At 36.6% G+C, this 27,699-nt stretch overlaps 1 protein-coding gene across 2 annotated transcripts in view; it reads left to right on the top strand.

The window, feature by feature from the left end:
* Positions 1-27,699, top strand: part of LOC150097015 (polyadenylate-binding protein 2-B-like) — a 181,142-nt gene that overhangs the window by 129,435 nt on the left and 24,008 nt on the right. For both annotated transcript variants that reach the window (XM_090408459.1, XM_090408460.1), the window contains exon 6: positions 5,103-5,215. In XM_090408459.1, coding sequence (XP_090264585.1) covers positions 5,103-5,215 — 113 coding nt within the window. The remainder of the gene's footprint in view (positions 1-5,102; positions 5,216-27,699) is intronic.

The following is a 27,699-nucleotide window of genomic DNA, read 5'->3' as shown; positions in this document are numbered from 1 at the left end:
GATGGTAAGCTAGGCTTCAACATGTCTGATCATAAATTCTGAATAATAGAATTAGCTAATGAAAATTCATAAGTTAATGAAAAATGATCTATATTTTTTACAGAAAGAGAGACAATTAACCCTTTCACGGTGGAATTTTGTTGTGAAAATGTGCATCTACGTGGGTAATTAAAATTAATCGAAGACAAGTATACTTGTCAAACACAGATTAAATGCAATTTTGCTGCCCCAAAAAACTTGTCGCCCTCGTGCAAATGCACGTGTTGCTCTGTTGGTAGAGCCGACCCTGCTCACCTTCAATTGAAAAAGCCCATATAAAGACCTTCTCTCTCTCTCTCTCTCCATGACAAGAATCGAACTCAGGCCTTTTCCAGTCAAAGGGTGCAATGTACTGTCGTTCTTCCAATTGCACTAATTATGATAATACTACATGAAAAAAAAAGTATATCATCACTGTCTTTTGTCAAGACTCCTATATTATTAGATCTTATATTTCTGTCTTCTAAGATACTTCATACTGTATCAATCCACCTAGATCTTGGTCTTCCTCTGGATCCCTTTTCTGCCATCACTTGCTTTGTTAGCCTTTCCTTTCCCAATCTGTTCAAATGACCATACCACCTGAGATTAGCTGTGCTAACACATTTCTGAATGCTAATGTCAGGTTGTTTCCTAATATCCTCATTTTTAATATGATACTGCTATTGATGTTATCTGTTCACTCTCCTAATCTTTCCCAGAACTGTTATATCTATAATCTACTTAACAAACTTAACTATTGTATGTTATTCATAGCTTTAATAGTATTACAAATAGAAAACAAAACTAAATTATAAAAAAGATTTTTATTAACCATCTTATATTTTGGTGGATTTAAAACCAGCATCTTCAGAACAAACACTACATTTACATGTGACAATGAGTAAGTGAAACAAATTCAAATTATTACTCACAAATCTAAAGTTCTAATTTGGCTATCTCTGACATTGTATAAAAAAAGTACAATAGATGCCACTTATTGTGATCATTTTGGGACAGTTGCTTTTCGATAACATTAAGCAAATGATATAAAATATTGCATAATTTATTTCATTTTATTGTTATGAACATTATTTAATTTATTATTATAAATTAAATAATGCTTTTTTGTTGCTTCTTAAACAACTTTTTAAGAAGCAACAATATAAAATTTATTAAAAAAAATATTTAGTGTTTTCTGTCATGTGTTTGAATATAGTAGTTCATCAATAAATTGCTCCTACTCATAATGTCTTTCGAAGTTTGTTGCTCCATGTTGCATGCTGTGATGAAGTTTTTGTAGATCTTCTTGCATCTGAGCATGGTTGGAGCTTCTAAAAATTGTTTTTCTATACTTGTATTAGGTTCACTTTCTTCTACTACTTGAAAGTTCTCATAGGAAGGAGCTTGACATTTCCAACACTGTCATTGTAGCCACCACTTCAACATTGTTATTAATATCCAACCAATTTTCAAGTTCTTTTAACATACTATCTGGGATTTTATCAAAAATTCATTTGTAAGATATTCAAATTCTTCGGAAAGAGTTTCAGAATTTGTTTTAAAATATCCACCTTTTTGGAAGCAGTTTTCAAAAGTCTTCCATGACATTGCTACCAAATGCAGTGCATCAAGAATGGAAATCTTTTTTTGTAGTTGCACTTGCATCAGATTGGTCTTTTTATATAATCAAGTTCAGCTATAATTCTCGCACGAACTTCCCTCTGATAACAAGCTTCAAAAGCTCGTATGATGCCTTGGTCACATGGTTGGATTAACAATGTAGTGTTCAAAAGCAAGAAGATTACTTTGTTCTTTAACATTAAATTGTTGTGTGTGCAGTTGTCTACTAACAAGACAATTTCTCTTTTTAAGATTCCACTTAACTAACCAATTGTTGAAAATGGCATTTTCATCAATAAGCAGATTCTACTGTATTACAGTTGTGTAGGAGTTGATCTTAGAATGACAGTCTCCCAAATTTTTGATAAATTAATGCAGCCATTCATGTTAAGGTTAGGAGAATGTTTCATAGCCATTGCTGACATTAAAAATAACCTTTCTGACCTGTAGCAATTTCTGTATAGTAGATCTTCTATATAATCCTCTGTGCAGGGGTGTTCAAAGCATGGTCTGCTAGTCCAGGCTTGCCGTAATAATGGTAGCGAATGCGAATGTATTTCTCGTGTTCTCCAAGGCAGATGTTAACAGATATTTCTGTCTGTCCATAGTAGGGTATGTCACGGTCACTGATAAATTCATACACTCCAGGATATGCTAGAGGATGGAGTTTGTTCTTAGGAAGGCAGATCAAAATTGTTAATTGCATGTGGATTGAATATAGTTTGAAGGTTGTTGTAATTTATTAGTACTTTGGCTATCTTTTCAGATATGAAATAGGAGTTCTGATCTTTTGTGTTTGGGGGGGGGGGTATTAGGTCTATACAGTATTTTGTGGGAGCTGTACCCATTGGTTAAGAAAGCACACAAAATAGTTGTTTTGTGGAAAGAGCTGCTAGAACAAATAGCCCTAGCTCTGGGTGACCAAAAAAAAAATTGAGAATTTATTGACTCATTTTGAGAAAATAGATCTCATCTGTTCATTGGACATCCACAGACTGTAAGTCGCTCCAATACTCAGTGATGCACTATACCAGTCCTCACCATGTAATCCTGTTGTATGCTTTTCTGGAGGCTTCAACTCTGAAGATCAGTCACTCCACCACACCATCCATCCATCTCATTGACGGTCTGCCCTTCCTCTTTCTTTTTCCAGGAACTTTAACTTCTATTACTGTTCTGAGAAGTCCTTTCAATGTGTCCAGAATATTTTAACTTTCTTCTGTCAGTATCCTTAAGGAGCCTTAAAGTTCTATTGATCTTTTCTAACACCCATTCATTTGTATGCCTTTCAGTATAATGATATCCTCAACAGCCTTTTGTAACACCACATCTCAAAAGCAACTATTCTTTTCATATCAGATTTCTTTAGGTTCCAAGTCTCGCATCCATAAGTCACTGTTGTAAAAACAACTGCATCCAAAATCTTCAACTTTGTTCCCATGGATAGATCCATCCTTCCAGATTTTAGACAAGTCTGACTTGTTTTAGTCATTCCTAATCTTCTTCTGATGTCTTCTAAACAGTAATTCTTAACATTAATAATGGATCCCAGGTATACTCATCAGGTACAGAGAAAATAGCTGACAAAGAAATATTTTAAGCTGAATCTAACAGATCATCTTCAGTGAAATAGCAATTCAAAAGATAGGACAACAGCAGTAGATTTGAAACAATAAGAGTCGTATGCTACATTAATATAGATAGCAAGATGTGATTAAGAAAAGAAAAACTGGTACTGCTTTATTACTAATTAAAGTAACTCTCCCAAATTTTAGGTAAAGAAAGTCATGGTTCAAATTTGGGTTATGTAGTAGTACTTCAGCACTCTTTGAATAGAATGTTCAAATTTGATGCAGCAGTAGTGAGTAGAAGAGGTTTAGACCAGAAGGTTATATCATTTCCATGTACTAAACCAGACTTCTCAGACTTATAGATGATATGGGATTGGCATTTGTGTACTCTTTTCTCAACTGAACATCCTCTTTGTCCAAAGTAGAAGTGATGATGATAACAAGGAACTTGGTGGAAGGTAACCAAAATGAGTTTGACAGGAAATAATGTGGTTAATAGATTATTTTGTTTGAGGATCTTAGAAATTGTTCTGGAGATCCTGTCAATGTAAGAATTGGAACTCTCAGTACAGATTTAGAGTTCTTGGTTTTAAGCCTGTAAGAGTCAAAAATGTGCTGAATCTTCCATGGGAAAAAAGCTATTTTGTTGTACATTACATTGGATGTTGTCCTGTTCTAGTTTGAGATCACAAAGGTTGGCGTAGACTAGAACACTGGACAACATCCAATATATATTGTCTTGTGAGTTTTCTTTTTCACCTTAAGGCCATCATAAAAAGCGCCTCCGTAGCGCAATTGGAAGAATGACTGTACATTGCATCTTTCGATTAGAAAAGGCTTATGTCCGATTCCCTTCATGACGGGAGGAATTTTTATATGGACTTTTTAAATGAAGGTGAGTTAGCCGATCTCATGCGGAGGTAGCAGGGTTTTTCATCCCACATACAGACAAATTGGCCCTTCAGAACACATGCAATTTACGGACAAAAAAAATACTAGCTACAATGGTGGTTGTGGGCAGTAGATGGTGTTGATGTAGGTGATTGGTAGTAGAGGTTCTGTGTAGTAGTGGAGACGGAGAGTTGTACAGTAGGTGTCACGAATAATAATAATAAATATTTATGCATTTTATTTATATGGGAAATATATGACCACACATAATTTATTCAATCTACCATCCACATGTAATTTTTTATGGAGGGGGTAAATAAGAAGTTTACCTCCAATTCATTATGTGCCTTCTGCCAACCAAGTATTAGATGATTTTTGCATCTACCCTACCTCTCCCCATGAATAAATTAGAGACTGGATGATTCATTCACGTATGAATGTATTAATGATTTCATTTTATCATCATACAAACGTTTGATTTGACAGTGAAATGAGAAAGGTGAAAATAAGTACTATTAAACTTGTTTAATTTAATCTGAGAATCTCAGATTAAATTAATGTGTAGTGGAGATGGAGAGTTGTACAGTAGGTGTCACGAATAATAATAAATATTTATGCATTTTATTTATATGGGAAATATATGACCACACATAATTTATTCAATCTACCATCCACATGTAATTTTTTGTGGAGGGGGGTAAATAAAAAGTTTACCTCCAATTCATTATGTGCCTTCTGCCAACCAAGTATGAGATGATTTTTGCATCTACCCTACCTCTCCCCATGAATAAATTAGAGACTGGATGATTCATTCAAATATGAATGTATTAATGATTTCATTTTATCATCATACAAACGTTTGATTTGACAGTGAAATGAGAAAGGTGAAAATAAGTACTATTAAACTTGTTTAATTTAATCTGAGAAGTTGTTAATGTTAAATGTTTGAAATTTTAAATGTTGCTAGAAAACATTTATTTTTTTTTAATATATATGAAGGTTATGCCAAAAAGAACAAATTACCCTGGCATAAGTACAACTGACAGGCCACCAAGAGGGCAGTTTCATCCTCCGCGTAGCGTAGGCCACCGAACTTACAGGAGATCTTTCAGGTACTTTGTTTTTCATAATTGTATTGTTATTTTTAAGATGTCTGACCAACCCTTTTATGCCTTTCAGTATATATTATATAAAATGTTTGATTCAGTTAATTTGTGTTTGTCTTTTTTGAAGAGCTGGCGTTATAGTCTTTGGAGAATAGTTTATAGGTAGAAAGGTATTTCAGAAAACAGGTAAATTGAATGAAAGATGAGTTGGGAGTAGAAGATTAGTGGGTTGTTAGTGTTACTCTAAACCTAACACAAATTGGGGGAAATGATGGATGTCAGTTCTGAAGTGCTGAATAGCTCCCATAGAAGTGTGTAGGAAAAGGCAATGTAGAAGCTGCACATGACTGGCTGGAGAAATTCAGTGAGAGAAATCATCACGAGTATCATCAGAACCAGAAACCTTGTAGTAGTGCCATTTGGATTAAAGAGTGAAGTTGGAGCACAGATTGATAGAAATTGCATTCAGTGGCATTTGCAAAGAATAAAAAAAGCATGACTGACATTTGTACATTTACTCACCATCATCATATACAGCATAAAATAAAAACCCAATATATAATTAGTAGCATAGAGAAGTGAAAAAACTTCCATAAACTTATCTCTACTCCAGAGAATTTTGATAACAGGGTGTGACACGCTTTGGCAACTCGTATAGGTAAATATGACTTCTTCATTACTTCCACTTTAGTATCACCGCCTCTGGGTCTCCCACTGATGAGACCTCAATAACTGGTCTGGGTAGTGGCCCTTCCCTTGATACATAGCATTATACATCTCCCCAAGGAGATATGCTTTGCATTATAGGAGATACTAAAGCAAGCGATGATAACTTATACCACCTTTACCACGAATTGCCCCAGCCCTGAAAGTATTTCAGGGCTGGGGCAACTCTTTTTTGTTAACACTTGGATAAAGTGTTAGCAGAACTCTTTTTTGCTAACACTTGGATAAAGGATATAACCCAATATATAATTAGTAGCATAAAATATTCTCGTCACCACAGTTTAAAAAATTATATAAAATAAATCCTCCCTCCCCCCCAAAACAAATTCAAAAATATTGAAACTATAACAAAATTGTTGTGTGTGTGTGTACACCTAAAAAAACATCCAATAAAATATCAGAATTCATTCAAATAAAAAAAATTCTAGATTGACTTTACAACATCCTTTGTCTCAACGATGTTCATCACCACATAAAGAGACATCCAAACCTGATGTCATTCATGACTGAACCACAACCATCCTCTATAATACCATCTCGCATCAACTTTAATCATATCTTGTATGATTCCTTCTTTAAGAAGGGAGGATGTGCATTTTTCAGGTCATAGCTCATGCCAAAAGTTATTGGACCTGTAATCTGCTTTATATGTCTGCTTTTGCTCACATTTCCTTATCTCACTTTTGCCTTCATTTCTAGCCTCTACCATTCTTCCAACTCTGACTTACTATTTATCTCTGAAAGTCGATCACATCTTTCTGTATATTGCTTTTTCGCTGAGTATCTAAAACACTGCCAACCTATGTGATGTTTCAGATGTGTTACTTGGAAATTGTGCTCTGTTATGTTTTAAAAGTTACTTTTAAAACATAACAGAGCACAAAAGAAAGTACAGCAATTGTTCTTGATGGACTGAAGGTTGCAAAACTTACAAAGTACTCTAAGCATTTTGAAAAAAAAAAAAAATTTTTTTTTTCCTGCAGTAGAGAGACTTTGAAGTGCTTTGTCATTTGTTGCCACCATCTTTGCTTGTTGTTGCTGGCATGGCTACATGTTGGCTGCTTATGCTTTAATACTGACCATAACAAGCATTAGTAGCCATATGTGCAACAAGCAAAGATGGTGGCAACAAATCAGAGTGACGAAAGAGTACTTCAAGCCGCAGATTAAAGCTTCTAAATACCAAGGCCACCAGCTTGATATTATGGAAAAGAAAAGTTTACTTTCTGATGTTTGTTGCCAGTGGACTCATAGCAATTGTGCCAGAATAGACAGATCGCCGCTCAAACTCCTAAGCAACCTCAGCCAGCTTTTTTTTTTTTTTTTTTTGGTTCCCTATGCCTCACCACATTAAATAATTTCTAAACGTTGGCAAGCACATGGATAGCCTGGAAAAGTGACTTATCATGCTCAGCAAAACCTTCTCCTAGAAATTTGACATAATCAAGAAAAAAAAGCTCAAAGCAATCCACAATCAGCGTCTTGAAGCTAATATGCCTACCACAGAACACCAAGTTTCGCAACCTCATTGCTTCATCAGTTCAAGACACAATCGAGGCAAAAAATAAGTACAATGCCATCCTAAATTTCCATTCGGAAACAGTGCAATTTTGACCCCAAGAAAATTGTCAGGCATCACTGCTTCGGACCCATAATTACACAGAAATGGATTTAACTTCCCTATGCTTAATAAAAGTTACTTGCAATACCCTGATAAGCAGATCGACATTCATATCGGCTATGAACACAAGTCAGAAGGCGCCAGCCCTTCATTACGTGTACGAGCCTAGCCAGATCTGATTTATGCAGAGTGTGAAGAATGACATGTATACATGTACTTAACATGTATTTAATTAGATTGTGTTCATTTTAATTTTTGTGTTTATAATTATTGTTGGTTTATTTTTTTAATGAAATTATATTGTGAGAAAAAGCACATTTTTTGTAAAAAAAAAAGTGTATTACATATATTGTGCTTACTAAATGAATGCATTGATCAATTATATAATTTATTTATTGGAAAAGATAACTGATCTTAGTTTAATTCACAATGCTCCTTCATGAATTAAACTAAGATCAGTTATCTTTTCCAGTAAATAAATTTTATAATCAAATCAATGCATTCATTTAGTTCATTGTTAGCTTTCAGTGGTAACAGTGTTAGTCCTATACAGTCAGGTATTTCAAAAATTGATAGTCCAGAAATTTTGATTAAAAAAAAAAATTTTTTAAAAAATCAACTAACATCTTTTATTCCCTTATCGGGAGTAGGCGAGGCCTTTATACCCTATCTAGCTTTTGGAGACTGAGTGGGCAGTTCAGTCTCCACCAGTAGCCAATCAGAGATAGCTGGCCCATGTCTATCACTAATTACAGGCAGCCACCGATGAAGAGGCTGGCAAACAAACAAGTGCTGCCATCTCTTGGTACATAACCCAACAGGATATGTCACTGTCTGAAATAATGTGGGTACTACGGTCGATTTTCTTGAGTTTATGGGATGAAAAACCCGAGTTTCCGGGAGGAAAACCCGCTTGCCCGTGCGAGAGATCGACTAACTCTGGAATCAGTGAAAAATAGGGTTAGAAAAAAAGTTCCTCCAGTCAGCGACTAGACTTGAACCTAAGTCTCATTTCGAGCGACCAAGCGCAGAGGATGCAAGCGCCACTTCCACTGAGCTGCACAGGCCTTTATGAAATTTTGATGGATATTCTTAATTTCTCTGGAGGTAAGAAATATGTTTTCCTCAAAGGCTCACTTTAGAGTATGGTAGTGATGAAACCAAGGTACCTGATGCTGGACCGTGCCTTATTTCATTATATATATATGTTATATTATCTGTAGACTGGTCCCTACTCTTCTTTCTTTCTTTCCTTCTTGCTCCTTCTCTGCCAAATCTTTCCTATTTTACTTTTTTTCATCTCTTGCAGTTTGTTTAGCCTTAGTAGGCTAAATAAACACAGAAGAAGGCAATGGCAAACCACTTCTGTATATATTTTTCCAAGAAAATCTTATGAACAGAGACTTAGCTATTAAGGCACTGAAATGGCTACTGTGGAATAGTAGAGAGGAACTTCCAATAAAGTTAACAAGAATGATGAAACTGCATCAAAGCCTTTTGGAAGCTCAACTTCTGATAATTAATCTCAGAAGATGCCTCCACTTTACTGATTTACATGGAATGTAAGGTGTATGTATCAAGGAAAACTGGAACAAAAGAAATGAGAAGAACTCGAGTTAAGATGTTAGGAATCAGTGAACTGAGGTGGACAGGTGTGAGTCACCTATCCACCTCAGTGTAATATCATGATGAATTACTCTGGACATGGAAACCTTGGAAAAAAATGGGGTAACATTCATAGTTAGAAGAAAATACAGAAAACACATTTGAGGTTACAACCCCGTGTCTGATAGAATTTCTAATCAGAATAAAGGCATACCCAGTGAATGTTATTCATGCAGGTGTATGCACCCACTACAGATTCAAGTGAAATGGGATAGAAGAATTTTATAGCAGCTTGCAACAAGTATACAGTCCTGATAAAACAGATTTTCTTTTGATATTAGGTGATTGTAATGCAAAAGTGGGTGGAAAGAAGAACAAGGCATCACTGCAAAATTTGGTTTAGTACTGAGGAATGAAGCCGGAGAAAGGATGTTGGAGTTTTGTGTTGAGAACAGTTGCTTTATTGCAAACATCTGCTTCCAACACCATAAAAGAAGATTGTATACATGGACTTCACCTAGTGGAGAATGCAGAAATCAGATTATATTGTTGCCAGCAGAAGGTGGAGGAGTGCTATCCAAGCAGCAAAACCAATACCTGGTGCAGACTGTGGAACAGATCATGAATTATTGATAGCTGAAGTTAAATTGAAATTAAGGGCTAAGAGGAAACAAAAGGCAGTATCAGATTTCATTTAGATCCTATAAATGAAGCATTTAAAGTAGAAATCGGAAAGAAATTAAAAAGTTTGGAGAAGACAGGAAGAAAATCAGCTGTTGGAAGAAACAAAATGTACAGTCATAAAAGTAGCAAAGAAGACTTTTAATAAAGCATCAAGAAATAAATATTGTAAATGGTTGTCAGAAGAAGCTATTCAAATAGCAGAGGTAAGAAGAAAAATGAAACTTCAGAGAAACAAAGAAAGGGTTAGACAACTAAATGCAGATTTCCAAAGACAGGCTAAGAAAGATAAGGAAAAACATCTAAACAAACAGTGCAAAGAAATTGAAGAAAGCAGTATTATGGGTAGAACAAGAAATCTGTTTAGAAAAATAAATGATGTTACAGGGAAGTTTATCTCTAGATTAGGAGTTGTGAAGAGTAATTCAGGTAAATGTCTGATGGAAAAAGAAGCAGTGAAAAAAATATGGAAAAAGTATGTAGAGGATTTGTATGAGAAAGATAATAATATTGAATGAGAATTTGAAAGGAGAGAATTTGTTGTGGAACCCATGATGATGAAAAGCGAAGTGATATCAGCAATGGAACAGCTGTCAATAGGAAAAGCTGCTGGGAATGAAGTAGTGAATATATTGACTGAAATTTGTCAACAAGTTTGGAAGAAAATAATACTGTCCTATTATTTATAGGAAGTATTCATCTGTTTTATTATTATTATTATTGTTGTTCTGAGCAACTCTAAGGAGTCGACAGACTCATCGAGGGAGGCCCTATCAAGAACAACTATTCGACATTGACACAGTATCTATCACAGACTCTGGAAGCTTATTCCACTCGTTCACCACTCTCCAAGTAAAAAACCTAGCTCTAACACCCTTGTCAACCATGCTCTTGCCCAGCTTCCATGCATGGCCCCTAGTCCTCCCACCACCAGTCATATTTTCAAAAATATCTTCTGGATCAATCTTATAGAAACCCTTCAGTAATTTGAATGTCTCAATCATATCACCCCTCCTTCGCCTATCGTCCAATCTCTGCAACCCACAAATCTTCAACCTATTCTCATAAGGTTCATTCCACAGACCTGCTATCATCTTGGTCACTCGTCTCTGGATCCTCTCCACTTCCTCCCCATCACGAAGAAACCCTGGTACCCATAACTGGGCACAGTAGTCCAGATGGGGTCTTATCAAGGCTCGATACAGAAGACCAACAACTTGTTTGTCTCTGCATGTTAAAGTATTTTTCAGAAGCCAAGTGATTGATGAGCTGATTTAGTCACTTTTGCAATGTCCCCCTAAACTTCAATTCCCTATCCACCAACACTCCCAAATCCCTGGCCTCATCAATCTCCTGGAGTACAGTTCCACCAGTGCGATATACTGCTGCTATTCTTTTCACCCCAAAGTGCATAACCTTACACTTTGCCACATTAAATTGACATCCATTTTTCCTAGCCCAGTCCTCCAAACTATCCAAATCATCCTGTAAAATTTTGACATCCTGTGCACTCACAATTGCACTACCCAACTTTGCATCATCAGCAAACAAGTGAACACTTCCTCTCAAATCCTTTCCTATATCATTGATGAACAAATTGAAAAGCAGTGGTCCAAGAACAGAGCCCTGCGGCACACCACTAGTCACAAGCAGTCTTTTAGACTCCACTCCTGAATAAACCACCCTCCTATCCATCTCACCAACCCTATATCCATCCCCATCTGCTCCAGTTTACTGATTAGGGTTCCATGTGGTATCCTGTCAAAGGCCTTGGCAAGGTCCAGTAGTATCACTGTAAACCCATTACCCCTATCCAGTTCAGCCGTCACTGTGTTATAAAACGTGAGCAAGTTACTGAGGCATGATCTACCCTTCACAAAACCATGTTGTCCCCCATACAATATCCCATTTTCATCTATCCAATCCTGTATTCTTTTCTTGACCAATTTCTCTTAAGACCTTGACAATGATTCCTGATATGCTAATCAGTCGGTAATTTACAACAGCTGTCTTGGAACCACCTTTATGCAGTGGAACTATTTTCCCCTCTTTCGACCCCCTCGGGACTAACCTAAACCTGAGACTCAAATTAAACAAAATGGTCAAGGGTACCGACAATTCTTTAGCTGCTTCTCGTACGACACGAGCTGGTATACCATCCAATCCCACGGATGTATTGACATTGAGGTTATGCAGTAGACTACTTACCTCCACTTCATTCACCACAATTCCCGTATAATCTACTGGTACTTTCGTTTCTGCAATGTCACCACCTGGATGATATATTCTTGCAAAGTGCTCACTCAGTAACTCAACTATCTCAACTGATTCAGTTACCTCCCTACCATCAGCATTCTTTAAAATCATTCTACCATGTACATTTTTCCTTTTACTTGCTACATATCTAAAAAACTGTTTAGGATTCTCTTTAGCCTGCATGGGCAATGTTCTTTCGTAATCTTTTTTGCTTTTCTTACAACACTCGTTACCTTTCTGGCCTGCGCTTTATACCGTTCATGTGTCTGCCGGTCACCTCTCTCCTTAAATTCCCTCCATAGTTGTTTCTTTTTTTGCAGCTCAAGCTTAATGGTGTTATTCATCCATTTAACCCCTACTTGATTTATTATTCAGACTCTAGGTATACAGTCAGCTATTGCTTCATGCAAACACTTCTTAACTACCTCCCGTGCACTATCAACTTCTAGTCCTTGCAGTTGTACATGCCATGGCACTGAACTAATCAAACTCCTAAGCTTGTCATACTTTCTAGCCCTATAATTCCACATGTACCCTGTCTTAATTGAAAATTCCACACCTTTAGCCACCTCCCAAGTCAAGTCCCTATGATCACTCTCACCAACTGGTGGCAATGTGGTCATATTTGTTACAGCCAAATCCTCAGATGTAATTACTAGGTCAAGCACTCTCTGATGATGGTGATCCACACCATCATAAGAAAGCTTTTGATGGTGTGGATCACAACAGACTGTGAATTGTGATGAGATCAGTAGGAATACCTGAACATCTAATTCTCTTGATAGGAGAGCTGTATGACAACCAAGAAGCTTCAGTAAAAACAGTCTGGGAAAACACACAGCGTTCGAGTGGGAAAAAGGGGTTGCAGCAGGGTTGTATGCTATCGCCCTTTTAATATTTATAGTGAATATGTTATAAGAATAGTTGATTTAGACAAAGATCCAACTGGAATTAAGATTGGTGGCAGAAAAATAAATATTTAAGATATGCAGATAATGCAGCCCTCATAGCAGAAACAAAAGAAGATCTGGAGTGGTTGCCATCTTAACCAATAGAAGCAACCACTCCAGATCTTCTTTTGTTTCTGCTATGAGGGCATAGTTTAAGCATCAGCAAGACAAAAGTGATGGCTTCTGGCAATTTAAAGGAATTTATAATGGTGAGAGATAAAATAGAAATTGTTGAAAGTATGATTTACTGGCGGCCAGAATCAGAAATGATGGTAAATGTGAAGATGAAATTAAAAGGATAGTAATGGGAAAAAAAGTGATGTTAAAACTGATGAAAATTAAGAAATACAGAGGTGGGGGTAAGGCCACAAAAGTTAAAATTCTCAGATTGATGTATGTGAAAGCTAATTATTAAGAAGAAAGCAAATTAATTCATTTGAATTATGGGTGTGGTGGAGACTATTAAGAATCTCATGGACTGCAAGAATGACCAATAAGAAGCTTTTAGAGAATACAAGGAAAACCTGGTTGGCCGAGTATATCTGGTTAGTATATCTGCCAAAAAGCTGTGGGTACAAATCCCGACATGGATGTTTGCGATTGTCCGTGAAAATACTAGTGGTGGTGGGCGATAGATGGCATTGGTATAATTGCAGTTCATTGTAGTTGTAGAGTAGGAGCCCTCCTTCAGTGAGTCTTTGGACTCCCTGGAGGCGTCACGTAATAATAATAAAGACAGAATGCTCCTTGGAGGTGATGATCGCTAAACAGAAGTTGATTCGGACATGTTATGTGAGCTGATGATTCATAGGTTTGTGTGCGTCCAGTTCAGACCCATTAAATGTGTGCAAAGATGTCTACGTGTGTAAGGCATTAGAGAATAGAGATCTGCAAGTTGTCCAATTGTGTCAGGCAGACTGCAGACAAGATAATACAAAAGAACAAGCAGGTAGATTATGTCTGTACACATGCTAGGAGTATCAGAAACAAAGGGATAGAGTTTGTTGCCTTAGCCAATATGTTGCAACCTCAAATTTTTAGGAATTAGTGAGACCTGGCTATCAGAATCAGACCTACTAATTGGTATTGAGTGTCATGGGTACAGTATTTTTAGGAAGGATAGAGAGGATAAGAGAGGAAGGGGATGTGCTGCTAATGATATCGGATGACTTGAATCCAGTTAGAGTTGAGACCTATGATCGTAGTACTACTACTAACAATATTTCACTTGGCGCTGAGTTTGAAACCAAAACCATCTAGTGTGGGGTGGAATCTAACAAGATTAATTGCATACCGGGGTATTGTTACAGACCTGATGGATTCGTTGCTAGTGATGAAGAAATGCATTACCAAATAGAAAAGATGAGCACGAAAAGAGTAATCATAATGGGAGACTTTAATTATTGAAATATTGATTGGGTAGCAGTAGAATCTCATGAGAAGAACGAAAATGCATTTATTGAGCTGCTGCGAGACAACTTTCTCAAGCAGCATGTGACAGAAGGAACTCAAGGTCAAAGAGTGTTAGATTTGATTATAGTGTCAGAGGGCGTTTCAGGTAATGATGTAACTATTCTGCCTCCAGTTGGTGACAGTGATCATCCGATACTCACTGGGGAAGTGACTAAGTTTATGAATGTTCCATTCAGAAAAGGTAAGAAAGATAACATGCTGAACTACAAAGCAGGAAATTATGACCAACTGAGGAGTATACTGGGTTCTGTGGAATGAGATCGGTTACTGGATGGAAAGAATATCAACAGTGCATGGGAAGCATTTAAACAATACTTAAATGATGCGATATCAGATTGTGTCCCAAGAGTTTGAAGAATAAATAGAATAGGAATCAAATGGATGTGTAATCTTATTAAGCAAGAAATTTGTAAGAAAAGGATGACGCCTGTTATGAACGTTATAAGCAGCGTGCTAGAATAGGCACAACTATTGTATGTAAAGCAAAGTCTGAATATGAAAAGAAACTGGCTCTGCTTGGTAAAGACAATCCACAAGAATTCTACCGAAATGCTGCAAGTAAAAGAAAGAATGAATATTAAAGAATAACTCTTCTAAATCCAGATGGCGTGAGGATTACAGATGCAGAAGAGGTTGTTCAGTTAATGAGTGCTCATTTTGTTAAAAAGCTATCAACCTGGTGAACGCAACATTGAGCTCACTGTTACCTCTTCACTAGATGAAGAAACACAGGTGTTTGAGGCTGAGGTTTTATAGCTGTTGCACAAATTAAATAAGAATTCAGCAGTAGGGACTTACGGAATATCAGCACGTGCTAAAAGAGTGTTCAGCTGAGCCATTCCTTTGACCAGGCTGTTTAATATGAGTCTCAGAAATGGAAAGATTTCACAGGAATGGAAGGAATGTATGGTAATTCCATTGCACAAAGGGTGCAAAGACCAATGTATCCAACTATCGACCAATTAGTTTCTCAGGAGTGATGGTGGTGAAGGTTTTGGAAAATTGGTTAGGGCTCGCATTCAGAAATGGGGTGACAGTGAATCTCTACTTTGCGATGAACAACATGGGTTTACTAAAGGGAGGTCATGTTTTAGCAACATTGCTCACATTCCATAACAATTTTACCATTGAACTGGACAAGGGGAATGGATATACCATGATACTTTTGGATTTTTGTAAGGCTTTTGATAGAATACGGCATAGAAGACTGTTGCATAAATTGGAGAAAATGGGTTTGGGTTATACAATATTAGCATGGATAAGAGGATGGCTGACTGACAGATGTCAAAAAGTGGTATATGGGGGATTGGAGTCTGCAAGGTTTAAGGTAACAAGTTGTGTACCACAAGGGTCAGTGCTTGGTCCACTGTTATTCTATCTGTACATTAATGATATTGGGAAGGATTTGACATGCTATTTGCTGATGATGGAAAAATAAGTAGGATAATCAGGAATGCTGCTGAATGATTTGCAGTTCTTGCGGAATGATTTGAGTAGTCTGGAATTGTGGGCATGGGAAAATGGGTGTCAGTTCAATGTGAGTAAATATGAAGTCATTCACTTCGGCATGATTAGATATCCAATGTCGTATTATATTGGTGAGATTAGGCTAGAAGAAACTGAAGAGGCTAGGTATCTTAGAGTGTTAATAGATAGGAAGTTGAAGTTTAGGGGCCATGTGGCAAAGATTGCAAATCCAACTCACATGTAAAGATAAGGATGTTATTTTGTGCCTCTTTACGAGGCCGTGATAAGACTTGGAATATTGTGTGCAGTCCTGATAATAAAATGCTTGATACACCTCAGTCTGATTCAGTTGAATGCTGAAAACTTATTCTTAGGTTTTAAATATGTCATTAATAAAACACCAAATTCATAGGCATAGAGAAAGGTGCTGTCTGATTAATTTGTAATTAAATTCCTGATATATACTCTCAAGTGTATGATGAGATATTATAATAGTACTAAATAAAAAAGTTACATCATTACTAACTTATCAACAATCTTCCTCCCAATTAATCTGCTACATGTCAAGATTCCAGTATTGTATATTTCTGTCTTTTTAGTAAGAGGTGCCTTAGGCACCTCTTACTAAAAAGACATCTTATGTTAGCTCTGCTAACACATTTCTGAATGCTAAGTGTCAGGTTATCCTAGTTTTTAATGATATCACCATTGATGCCAATTGTTCACTTCCATAATCTTTATAAGAACTTTCATATCTCTGGTCTCCAGTCTTTGAACGATGCTTTATTTCAAGCCCAGCTCTCAGATCCATGTGTTAAAATTAGTTTGAACAGTATCTTATATGTAGCTGGTTTAGCATTTTGATTAATTTCTCTCTTATTCCATATAAATTTATTCATTTAACTTCCTACCATATTAGCTTTGCTAATTCTATTGCTATTTCTCTCTTTAATTTTCCATCTTCACAAAAAAATTGTGCCTAAAAAGCTGAAATGTTTTACTTCTATAGGTTCTCCATTCTGGGTGCAGTTGATGTTTTCAGTGTTCTTTTGATATTTTCAAAGTTTCTTTTTATTGCTGATTTTCATACCAAATTTATTACTGCAATTATTCAATTTAGTTAGAGAATCCTGCGAATGTGATATTACTTATATCAGATTGGATGTGGCCAATGTACTGACAAGCAAAATTCCCAAAAAGTGACCTCTCCCATTAGGAATATGAAACTCTACTAGAAATAAACAATAGATTGTAAAGCTGATAAGAGAAATGCTGCTATAGTTCTGAACCACCATGACTGCACATTAAACTTTAAACTTGCCTCTTTGCTTTATAAATCCCTTGCACCAGAGATATAAGGGCTACAAAAATCCACATGCAGAATGTACCATTCTGTTCGTTTGTAGATGGCATTGATTTACCCACATACAAATTAGCCAGACTTTTTAGCCATAGTGCTTTCCCAGTATACTTAGCAACTCTCCTTCACACACACACATACACAAAACTCAGCCAACCTTGCAATCTAAGACACTCACATAATGGTCAGTTTTGATGTCTCCTCTCTATCAGTGTCCTACTTAAAGGCACATTACTCAAACTGGATTTCCTCCTGATATTTCAGCACTGTTTAAATTTGCCATGAACTTGGGCTATTTTATGTGACAAAGAAAATTCTACACGCAAATGGGAAGGAGAGACAGCCATGGGTCTCTGCTTTCTTCTTCTTACCTCCCCATCCTAGCTAACTACTTTGTGAAGACCTTCAACTCTGCTCCACATAGAAGGCTATTTAGACCCACTGTTTCGATATGCTTTGATGTGTTCTCTATTTGGCCTCATGACCTAGATGCTCTCAACACTTTTAACACATCTAAACAACTTCCAAGGATCCAGGTCAGTTCACCTTCTATCCATCGGATGTCATATGGTCACTCAGTTGCTTAGTGGTGTGCCACACCAGTCCTTGCCAGGTGGTCCTGTTGTATGCTTTTCTGGAGGCTTCAACTCTGAAGATCAGTCATTCCAGACACACCATCCATCTCATTGATGGTCTATCCCATCCTCTTTTCCCAGGAACTTTACCTTCTATTACTGTTTTGAGAAGTCATCCTTTCATGCGTCCAAAGTATTTCAGCTTTCTTCTCTCAATATTCTTAAGTAGGCCTTAAAGTTCTACTGATCCTTTAAGCACCTATCTGTTTGTCTGCCTTTCAGTGTATGATATTCTCAACAGCCTTCTGTACCATATCTCAAAAGCAGCTATCTTTTTCCTTTGACATCTTCAGGTTCCAAGTCTCACATCCATAAGTCAATTTTGGAAAAAACAGCTTCATCCAAAATCCTCAACTTTGTTCTAGTGGAGATAAATCCATCCTACCTGATTTTAGACAAGTCTGCTGTTTTAGCCATTCCTAATCTTCTGACCAGTCTTCACTACTCTGGGTCTGCCTTGCATTGACAAGACCTCAATAAAGGTCGAAACCAGTCTGAGTAGTGGTCCTTCCCTTAATGCATAGCAGTATATATGTCTGCAAGGAGATGGGCTTTGCATTATGGGAGATACTGAGACATGAAGTGATGAGAGCTTGGTCCACCTTTGCTCCGAGTTGCTAAGGGATGTACCACCTTGCCTCAGTCCTGAAGATATTTTCTGGTGCAAACTTTGTTTGCTTACACTTGGATAAAGGATTAAACTAAATTTATTATAGTCTAACCAAGTGCAAAATAAACTTCCAAAACCTTTGAGAACCATAATCATTTTCTTGCTAGGATTGAGCTAAGTCCTCTATTTTTACTGACCTCATTATCCTTGTCATGACTTTTTTTGTGATGTGAAAGAGATTACATACCTCCAGATTAATGACCAATCTACCACCCATCCTAATCCTGTCTTAAGCTCATCCACTGCTCATTGCATGATGTCCTCATCATAGATACTAAACAGGTGAGAAAGAATCATCCTTGCCTAATTCCCTTTCCAATCTGAAGCCAATTAGTTAATTCAACACCTGTTCTTATCATTGCTTCTTGCTCACTATACAAGTTAGCTGTCAACCCGATTGTATGTTGAAGAAAACCCATTATTTTCATTACTCCCCACATGCTGAACATAGTCAAAAGCTTTAAAGTAGTCTAAAAAACACTACCATAGCAAGTGTAAATTCTTTATACTTTTCTGTGATCTTTTTATGGCAAAAGGATCTGATCTCTGGTACCTTTTACCTTTCCTAAAGCCTGCTTGTTCGTAAGGCATCTCTGCCTCAACTTTGGCCCCAATCCTATTTAGAATGATCTTCAATAAAATCTTGCTTGCATAGAGGTATGAAGACAGACTTCTTCCAGTCTCTAAGCCATGATCGTGTCTCCCATATTCTTGTAATCAATCTATAATGAAACACTTAGCCCTCCATCCTCTGTAATTAACTCTACTGGGATTCCATTTGCACCCTGGGCCTTATTGTTGTTAAGCTGTTTAACTACTCTTTCAATCTTATGCCTAAATGGAGTAAGTTCCAAATTGAGATCTTCCTAGTGAGAGGGCTCCTCCAGATTTGCCATATCCTCCACAGTTTCTCACAATATGTTTTCTTTTCCATCTGTTTTTGATTTCCAATTCTTCTGTTAGTATTACTCCATTCCTGTCTTTGACATTCAATTTGGACTTAAAATTGTGCTTTAGGTCACGAACTAAACGAGACATCCTTTTATAATTGTGCCTCCTCATCTCTGTCTCTTCACATTTATTAGTTGAAAAATTTTCCTTGTCCTGCTTAATGGCTCTTTTTACTTCTCTTTGTATCTCTTATATTCTTTAGTCCTTGTGCCTCTTTATTTCTCCAACTGCCTTCTTTCAATTAGATCCTATATCCATGGGTCTCTGGTCTTCTAATTGGGCCTAGGTACTTCTTGGCTATATTATAATCTTGTTCCCTTTCCAATGCATTTCAGGTGAGTTTCTCCTCACTAGTATCCAAAGGATCATCCAACCAAGTTGATGTTTCTTCATTAAACCCACCAAGGATTACTCTGACATCCAGTCTAATGAGATTGGGCGTCACTTGGAAGGTTTCAGAGTCTGTCTGTCTGTCTTGGGCTCTAACTAGCTGATGGTCTACTACAGTCTGCTGCAGGACAAGTATGCACATCAGAGACGCTTGTCTTCCACTGTTGGAGAGCCAGGATGTAATCGATCTGGTGCCTTGACCTATCAATGTTAGATGTCCAAGTATAGGTCCATCTCATAGGTGTTTCTGGAAGCAGGTATTGGTAATAATTAATCTGTTAGCATGGGCAAATTCCAACAGTCTTTCACCACAGGTGTTACGTTCACCCAGACCAAAAAATATACAACACTCAGGAAGAACTCTCATACTCTTTCCTGCTTTTGAATTAAAGATCAAAAGCACATCTCTACTTGGTAAGCAATCCAAAACAGCTGCAGCTTTTCATAAAATTCCTTACTCTCTTCAAGCCTACCTGCATGGGAGGGGTGTGCATGGACTATCATGATTGACACATTGGTAGGATGAGCCTCAAGTCTAATACAAAGTATTAGACTTGAGGCTCATCATTAACAAGATTGTAATAAAGAGGGGTTCTTGCCTGACCTGTCTTCAGTATCATAGTTATCTCATTATGTTTTCAGTCACCTCCTGAATAAACGACTAGTTTACCAGTCTTTTGAAGTGACCTGCTCCATTCCATCTGGTCTCTGTAATTCCCATGATGTCAATTTTATCTTTCTCCATCTTGCAGACAATATCAAAAGTACCCATCTTTAGATCCCGTACATTTTACCTACTATCTAAAGTTCACCTCTAAGATTAATCCCATACCTTCTGTATTCTTTGTTCACAATTATCAAGAACTTGTGTTGGAGACTGTAATGTACTTCTCGAATAGGACCCTCTGCCTAAGCACTGAACGTGCTCTGATTATTCTGTGCAAGAACCACTGCAGCATGAGATGTATTTATAAGGCACAACCATATTAGCATTTTGGAGTGAAGTCACCGCAAGAAAAAAGTGGTAGGGTTGCAGAGACCCTTTCCACATATCTGGGAGGTTTTTGTCTCAGTTCATCCTACATTGGCCAGGTGGGTTGGGACTTCAGCCTACTAGGCAGACTCCCACTGTATAAGATGTAATGAAATAGCAAATAGCAAAATAGGAAAGATTCACCCCTAGACTGTTGAATATTCTAATAGCATTAGGAGGAAGTAACAAGAAGAAAAGAAAGAAGGATAGGACCAGTCTACAGGTAATATCTGGTGCATGGTCCAGCATCAGGTACCCTGGGTTTGCCATTCCTGTACTCACTAAAGTGAGCTCTTGAGGAACAGTTCATTGTGGAAAAGGAAAATAAGTTTTCCCTTCCTAGACACTTTGATTAAATGCCAGTCTTGATGGAGTCCTAGCATTCTCCTTTTCCAGAAAACCCACACACACTGATAGATAAATTCACCAATAGTCACACATCCCCAGCAGTATGGGATTATTAAAACTCTGTGTAACAGGGGAAAATTACTTAAATATAAAGAGCTAATAAGCTTCATTTTGGCAATATAAACATTATTTAAATTAAGGGGATATTAAATCCCACATTGTTTTAAAACTGAATAAGAAACTCAAAGATTGGAATCAGAGAGTTTCTTGCCAAATATAGTAAACTATAAAGTATCAGCGACCACTAGCGTCAGCTAATGCAAGTGACCCTAGTACGTAGTACAATACCGGACAACTCATAGAAAATTAATTAGCTGTGATAGCAATGCTTCCACTGGAGTTGACCACATTTACAAAACCCCTCTCCAGAACAGACTACACCAATAAGAAAGAGATACATTCCATATATCTAGAGCATATATGAAAAACTAGCTAAAATCTTTAAAAAAATCAACTTTACAACTGCTTACAGATCATATAAAAAAAAAATTGCATCCTTTGTAGTTATAAATCATCCTACTACGGCCAAATAGGCAAGACAGCCAACATTCAAATCACTGAACATAAGGTTTATATCCGTTTCCACCACTACAGCCACTCAGGGCTTGCTGACCATGCTTTAGACATCCACCAAGGATATGCTAGAAGAATGCTGCTCTACTCCACTGCAGCAAATATAATGAGAGATTCAGCCTTAAAATGCCCAAACCTCAACAAATTCAGTTGCATGAAACTGCCCCAAATTTGAATGTTCTCATCCTCCATAGTTCAAACAGCCAAAGACACCCATTTAAACCCACTAGAGGGCATTATTTAGGATGTTCGGCTTACTTTTGGGTGTCATACTTGCATGAATCTTATTATACCATGTTCCTTGATGATGGTAATTTTGATTTTGCTGAATATTAAATTTAATGTAGTTTATATTAGTCTACCTTTTAATTTCCTTAAAAAATGCAGTTGTGAATAGCTGATGTATCCAAAATTGAAAATTGTTTGACTAGTTTAACTAGCACCATGCAGTCTGCTAGTCTTAATGAAACACTGTTCATGAATCTCAAAGACCTTTAAAACTGAAGATCAATCAAATGATAGATCTTCAGTTTTAAAATCAGTATCTTACCAAGATATTTCATTTGTGAGTTTGTTCAGTCTGTTATTATCTGGCCTAAGATGCAATTGTAGAAAACATTATGACAAAGTAAACTTTCTGTGGTATATTTTTTCCTTTCTTGGGCCTACTGCTTTCCCCTTATGAACTTTTATGATGAAATTATTCTTTTTCTGAGAGTATAAAGTTTTCAGCTTAGGATATGTTGGATGAGAAGATAAAAAGGCTGCCGTGTGGAAAATATGAGAAGCTTCAAACACAAACTGTTAACTGTGTTAGGAAGAATATTACACAAGTCTCTTGGAGTGTCAAAAACCATAATTGATATTAGACTAATGGCATAGTCATGGTTACATATTTTAAAAATAAAATATGTAACTCTTCCTGAGTGAGCCAAGAAAGCATTATTAACCACTAATTTACTAATAAGTATCAGGTAAGAGATAAAGATAAGCAATTGATGAATTAACCCATTTCTTAATTTTTAGATGCAACAAAGGATGGGTTTCTCCAATTGGCTTTGGTTGATCTTTGATCAGTGCTATGAGCCAAAACATCTTGTCTTATAGAACATGTCATAACCTAAAAGTATTAGTTTTTTTTTTTAGAAAAGAATTATAAGTCAACAAAAAAGGAGCTTGGTTCTCTACTTCCTATGGGGGGAAAAAAAAAAAAAAAAAAAAAAAAAAAAAGTGTCATGAACATACTTCATCAGCAACAGCTACAACAGAAACTGTCAGATCAGATGGATCAAAGCTCTTTCTTTTTTTCTCCTAACTCTTCTCTTACCTGAACTCTCCACCTTTTCCATTGTCTTCTGCTAGGTATTCTTTCATAATTCATTCTCATATGTCTAGACCTCTCTTGAGAGTTCACAAGAATTCAACACTACCTCATTCCTAATGTCCACAATTCTTATTCTATTTTTACTTTATTTTTTTATTTATTTATTTTTAACCAGCATTGTCCTTAAAACTTTCATTTTGTATTCCATATTGCTTGTATTCCAAAGCTATTCAAAAGCTTTGGCTCAGTGAAATCCTCCTTGATATCTCCTAGTTATATTAACCTTATTAATATATATAACCCATAGTTCTGTCTCACTGTTCCATTTGTCCAATTCTTTTATTGCTCTTCTGAATTTGGCCAAATCACTACATCTACAAATATAGCTGTTTATCCTCAGGTCATTAACTATATCTAAGACGATTCATCACCACAATAAACATCAGTGGAGATAAGACACTTCCTTGTTGTTGCAGTTCCAAATTTAGTCTTCACTTCTTGAATGTAACTGTTTCTTTCTTTCTTTTTTTTTTTTTCATATTCTTAAACTTTTCCTATTGAACCCAGTCAGTGCCTTTTCTCAAATTAAAAAATGCCATAAATTGGCTTTTTTTTTTTTCCTCCAAATTCCCAGTGTCTCTATCATTTTCCCTTATGGCAAAAACCAAATCAACAGTTGATCATCCTTTTCTAAAACCAAAATGCTCCTTTCTTAGATCTTTCTCTGTTTTATCATTTACAAGGGAAATTTATCTGGGAAATTCCTGAACTTTTGAATTATCAAGCTAACAAGCATTACTAGCTGTGTTCTTCATATGCTACAATCTAGCGGCAACTAGTGAAAACTGCAACATGATATTTTGCTTAGTTATTGTACTATGTCTGTTTGTGTCAGCACATGTTCAGTCCAGCTGGCGATTTTTTGTTGTGTTTAAAATGAGTGATTTTCACGATCAGCGAATTAGTGCGAGTTTTGTGTCAACTTGGGAAAATCTTTCATGGAAACATTTGGAATGTTAAAAACAGCATTTGGGAATTGGGCTTTAGGCTTGACTCAATGATTGGTGGAAACATTTCAAAGATGGACGATGATCCCCATTCAGAATGACCATTAACATTGAAAATTTTGCAAAAGTTCATAAAGTCATCTGTTCTAGCCACTGTTTAACTTCGTGAGGTAGCTGAAGAAGTAAACATTTCAAAAACTGTCATGCGATTCTTATGCACAATTTTGGCATGCATTGCAGCCAAATTTGAGCCTTGCCTTTTGACTGATGATCAGAAACAAATTAGAGTTGATGTGAGCCAAGAGCCTTTCAGTTGAGCTTACAAGGATGAACATTTTTTAAAAACTTTTTTTTTTCACTAGGGGTCATGCCAGTAGAATAACTTGTGATCAATTCATTGTTTCTCTAGCTTACGGTGTGTAATGTAACTTAGTTTGTCCAGTATATTTGTATATGCTCCAGATGATGATCGTGATATGAAGATTGAAACGTCGGGATATTAAAAGAGTTATTTATAACACAGTTGTAAAGTCCATAATTTCTAAAATGAATGCTGATCACTGTGTAACACTAAAAGAAAGGATTTTTTAAAAACATCATTACCAGGGATGAAACATGGTCTTTGATGTCGAAACATAAGCTCAATCACGGTGGATGTCAAAGGGTCACCACTACCCAAAAAAGTGAGACAAGTGCTGTCAGATGTCAAAGTGATGGTGACAGTTTTTTTTATTCTGAGCGCATTATTCACCATGAATTTATTCCACAGGCAAAACAGTGAACAAGGAGTATTATCTTGAGGTAATGCAGCATCTTCATGAGGCTATCAGAAAAGAAGAAAAAAGGCCTGATGCTTGGAAGGAAAAGCGATGGATGCTTCTTCGTGACAATGCACCTGTACACACATCATTACTAATCTGTCAATTTTGGGTGAAACATGAAATAGTGGTCATTCCACAGCATGCTTACTTGCCTGACCTTGCACCAGCAGACTTTTTTTTTATTCCCGAAATTGACGTTGAAAGGCCAATGATTTGGATCAATTGACTCGATAAAGAAAAAATTGCCAGTAGGACTGCACAGTATCCTGAAAGAAGTGTTCCAGAAATGTTTCAAAGGATGGAAGAAACAAAACGCTGTCACCTGTGTATACAGAGTGGAGGAGAGTGCTTTGAAGGCAACAAGGCTAAATAGCTTCTAAGTTAGACAGGAAAAATTTTATTTATTTCATTTAAAAAGTTTGGGAATTTCCTGGACAACCTCTTATTTTTGTTGCATTATTGTTTTATAGATCTTTGCATAATGACAGTAATAATATTCCTCTGTTACTATTTTTGTCTCCTTCTTGAGCTCCTTTGTATATTTGGAATGGCTCCCTTAGTCAGTTATCACCAGTTTTCTCCAAATCATCGTAAAGATGTCACACAACCATTTTTTAATCCTGAACTGTCAGAAGCTCTGAGTTCAACCGACAAATAATTTATCCAAGGGGATTTTTAATTCATCTTCCATAATGCTGGCAAATGATCATAATCTCTCTCTTTGGTAGTTATAAGATTCCCATCAAAAAAAAATCTCAAAACTTCCATATATGGCCATATGTGGACATGAGTTAACAGCGATGACGTCATGCACCACATAATTTTAACAAAAGCTATTACAAATACCAGATTATTACAGACAAACTTGACATTTCTTTAAGTGCAATCTCCTTAGAAAAACATGTAAAAGCAAACATGATAACTTATATCATGAGAGATTTTACAACATTATGTAAGTAACTGTGGGCCCAGGGAGATGTTGAAATGCATGTATATGAATGTCCAAAATATCAGAAATAAAGGAGAGGAGTTTTTGACATTGGTCATCTCAACTTGACCAAAAATTGGCATCAGCAAGACCTGTTTATGAAAACTTAGGAGGCAACTTGGAGCAGTGCCATGGCATAAGAAACATGAAATGAATGTCATTAGTACATGGGAAGTGGTCAAGAATTGTTTGAGCAAGGCAGTATCAGAATGCATACCCAGGATCAGGATGATAAACTGAGTGGAGATTAAGTGAATGACTAGTAATATGAAGTAGGAGCTGTAAAAAAAGACGACATTGTGGAAGGAATATAAGCAAGGTGATCAGCATGCCCATGAACAATATAAATCACAAGCAAGAAGGGTAGCTGGTATAGTAAGGAAGGCTAAATCATATTTTGAGAGAAAATTAGCTAAGCAGGCCAAAGTAAATCCAGAAATGTTTGCTACATAGCAAGTAAGAGAAAGAATAATTATGGAAAGATGACTTGACTCAGTGGCTGATGGTAGGAAAGTGACAGAAGCCAGAAGAAATAGTTCAATTAATAAGAGTTCAGATACAGGTATATCATCCAGGTAGTGACTTTGCAGTTACTGAGGTGACAGAGATTGATGTGAACATTGAGGTAGATAAACTGGAGGTACTCAGTATATTGAAAAATATCAGTGTGAATACAGCAGTAGGCCTGGTGGTATTTCAGCTCGTGCTACGAGAATGTTCAAGTGAACTGGCATACCTCTAAGTTGTTTACATCTAAGAGCTCATAAGATCTCAGCTCTGGCAAGGTTCTAAGGAAGTGGAAAGAGGGTAAGATAGTTACATTGCATAAAGGTGGCTCCAAGCCAGAAGTAGCAAATTAGACCAGTTAGTATCTCTGGAGTAGTTAAAGTATTGAAAAAGTTGGTTAAAGTAAAATTCAGGAAAGTGTGAATAGAAATGTGATATTCTATGGGGGGGGGAAGCATGGCTTTGTGAAAGATTGGTCCTTCCTCAGTCATTTATTCACATTTTATAATATGACAGCATAATTGGATGAAGAAAATGGCTACACCATGATACTGCTGAACTTTGCAAAGGCATTTGACAGAATACCATATGGAAAACTATTACATAAGTTAGAGCAAATGGGAATGGATGAGGCTGGTGACATGGATGGGGGGGGGGGCTGATAGACATCAAAGGATGGTATGGTGGAGTAGAATCAAGGCAAATGAGGGTGACTAGTAAAGTGACTCAGGGCTCTGTACTAGGACCACTACTCTTTAATTTGTACAAATTTGAAAGGGGATATTCAGTTCTTTGCCGATGATGCAAAACTTGGGAGGACAATAATTGATAAAGATGATGTAGATATCTTACAGGATGATTTAAATAAATTGGCAGTGTGGGTGAAGGACAATGGTTGTTAATTCAGTGTTGTAAAGTGTAAGGTAATGCATTTCAGGATAAAAAGATTACATACTTTGTATCGTACTGATGGTACTGTAAACTAGCTGGCTATTACTTTCTATTTATAAGTTACCACTATTGTTATTTTTTATATATTCCTTT

The sequence above is a fragment of the Typopeltis vanoorti genome, chromosome 18 (genome assembly GCF_054136105.1).
Source record: "Typopeltis vanoorti isolate ZY-2024b chromosome 18, IOZ_Tvanoo_1.0, whole genome shotgun sequence".
Lineage (NCBI taxonomy): Eukaryota > Metazoa > Arthropoda > Arachnida > Uropygi > Thelyphonidae > Typopeltis > Typopeltis vanoorti.
Note: the sequence above shows the minus strand (reverse complement) of the source record. Positions and strands in the feature narration are given on the sequence as shown.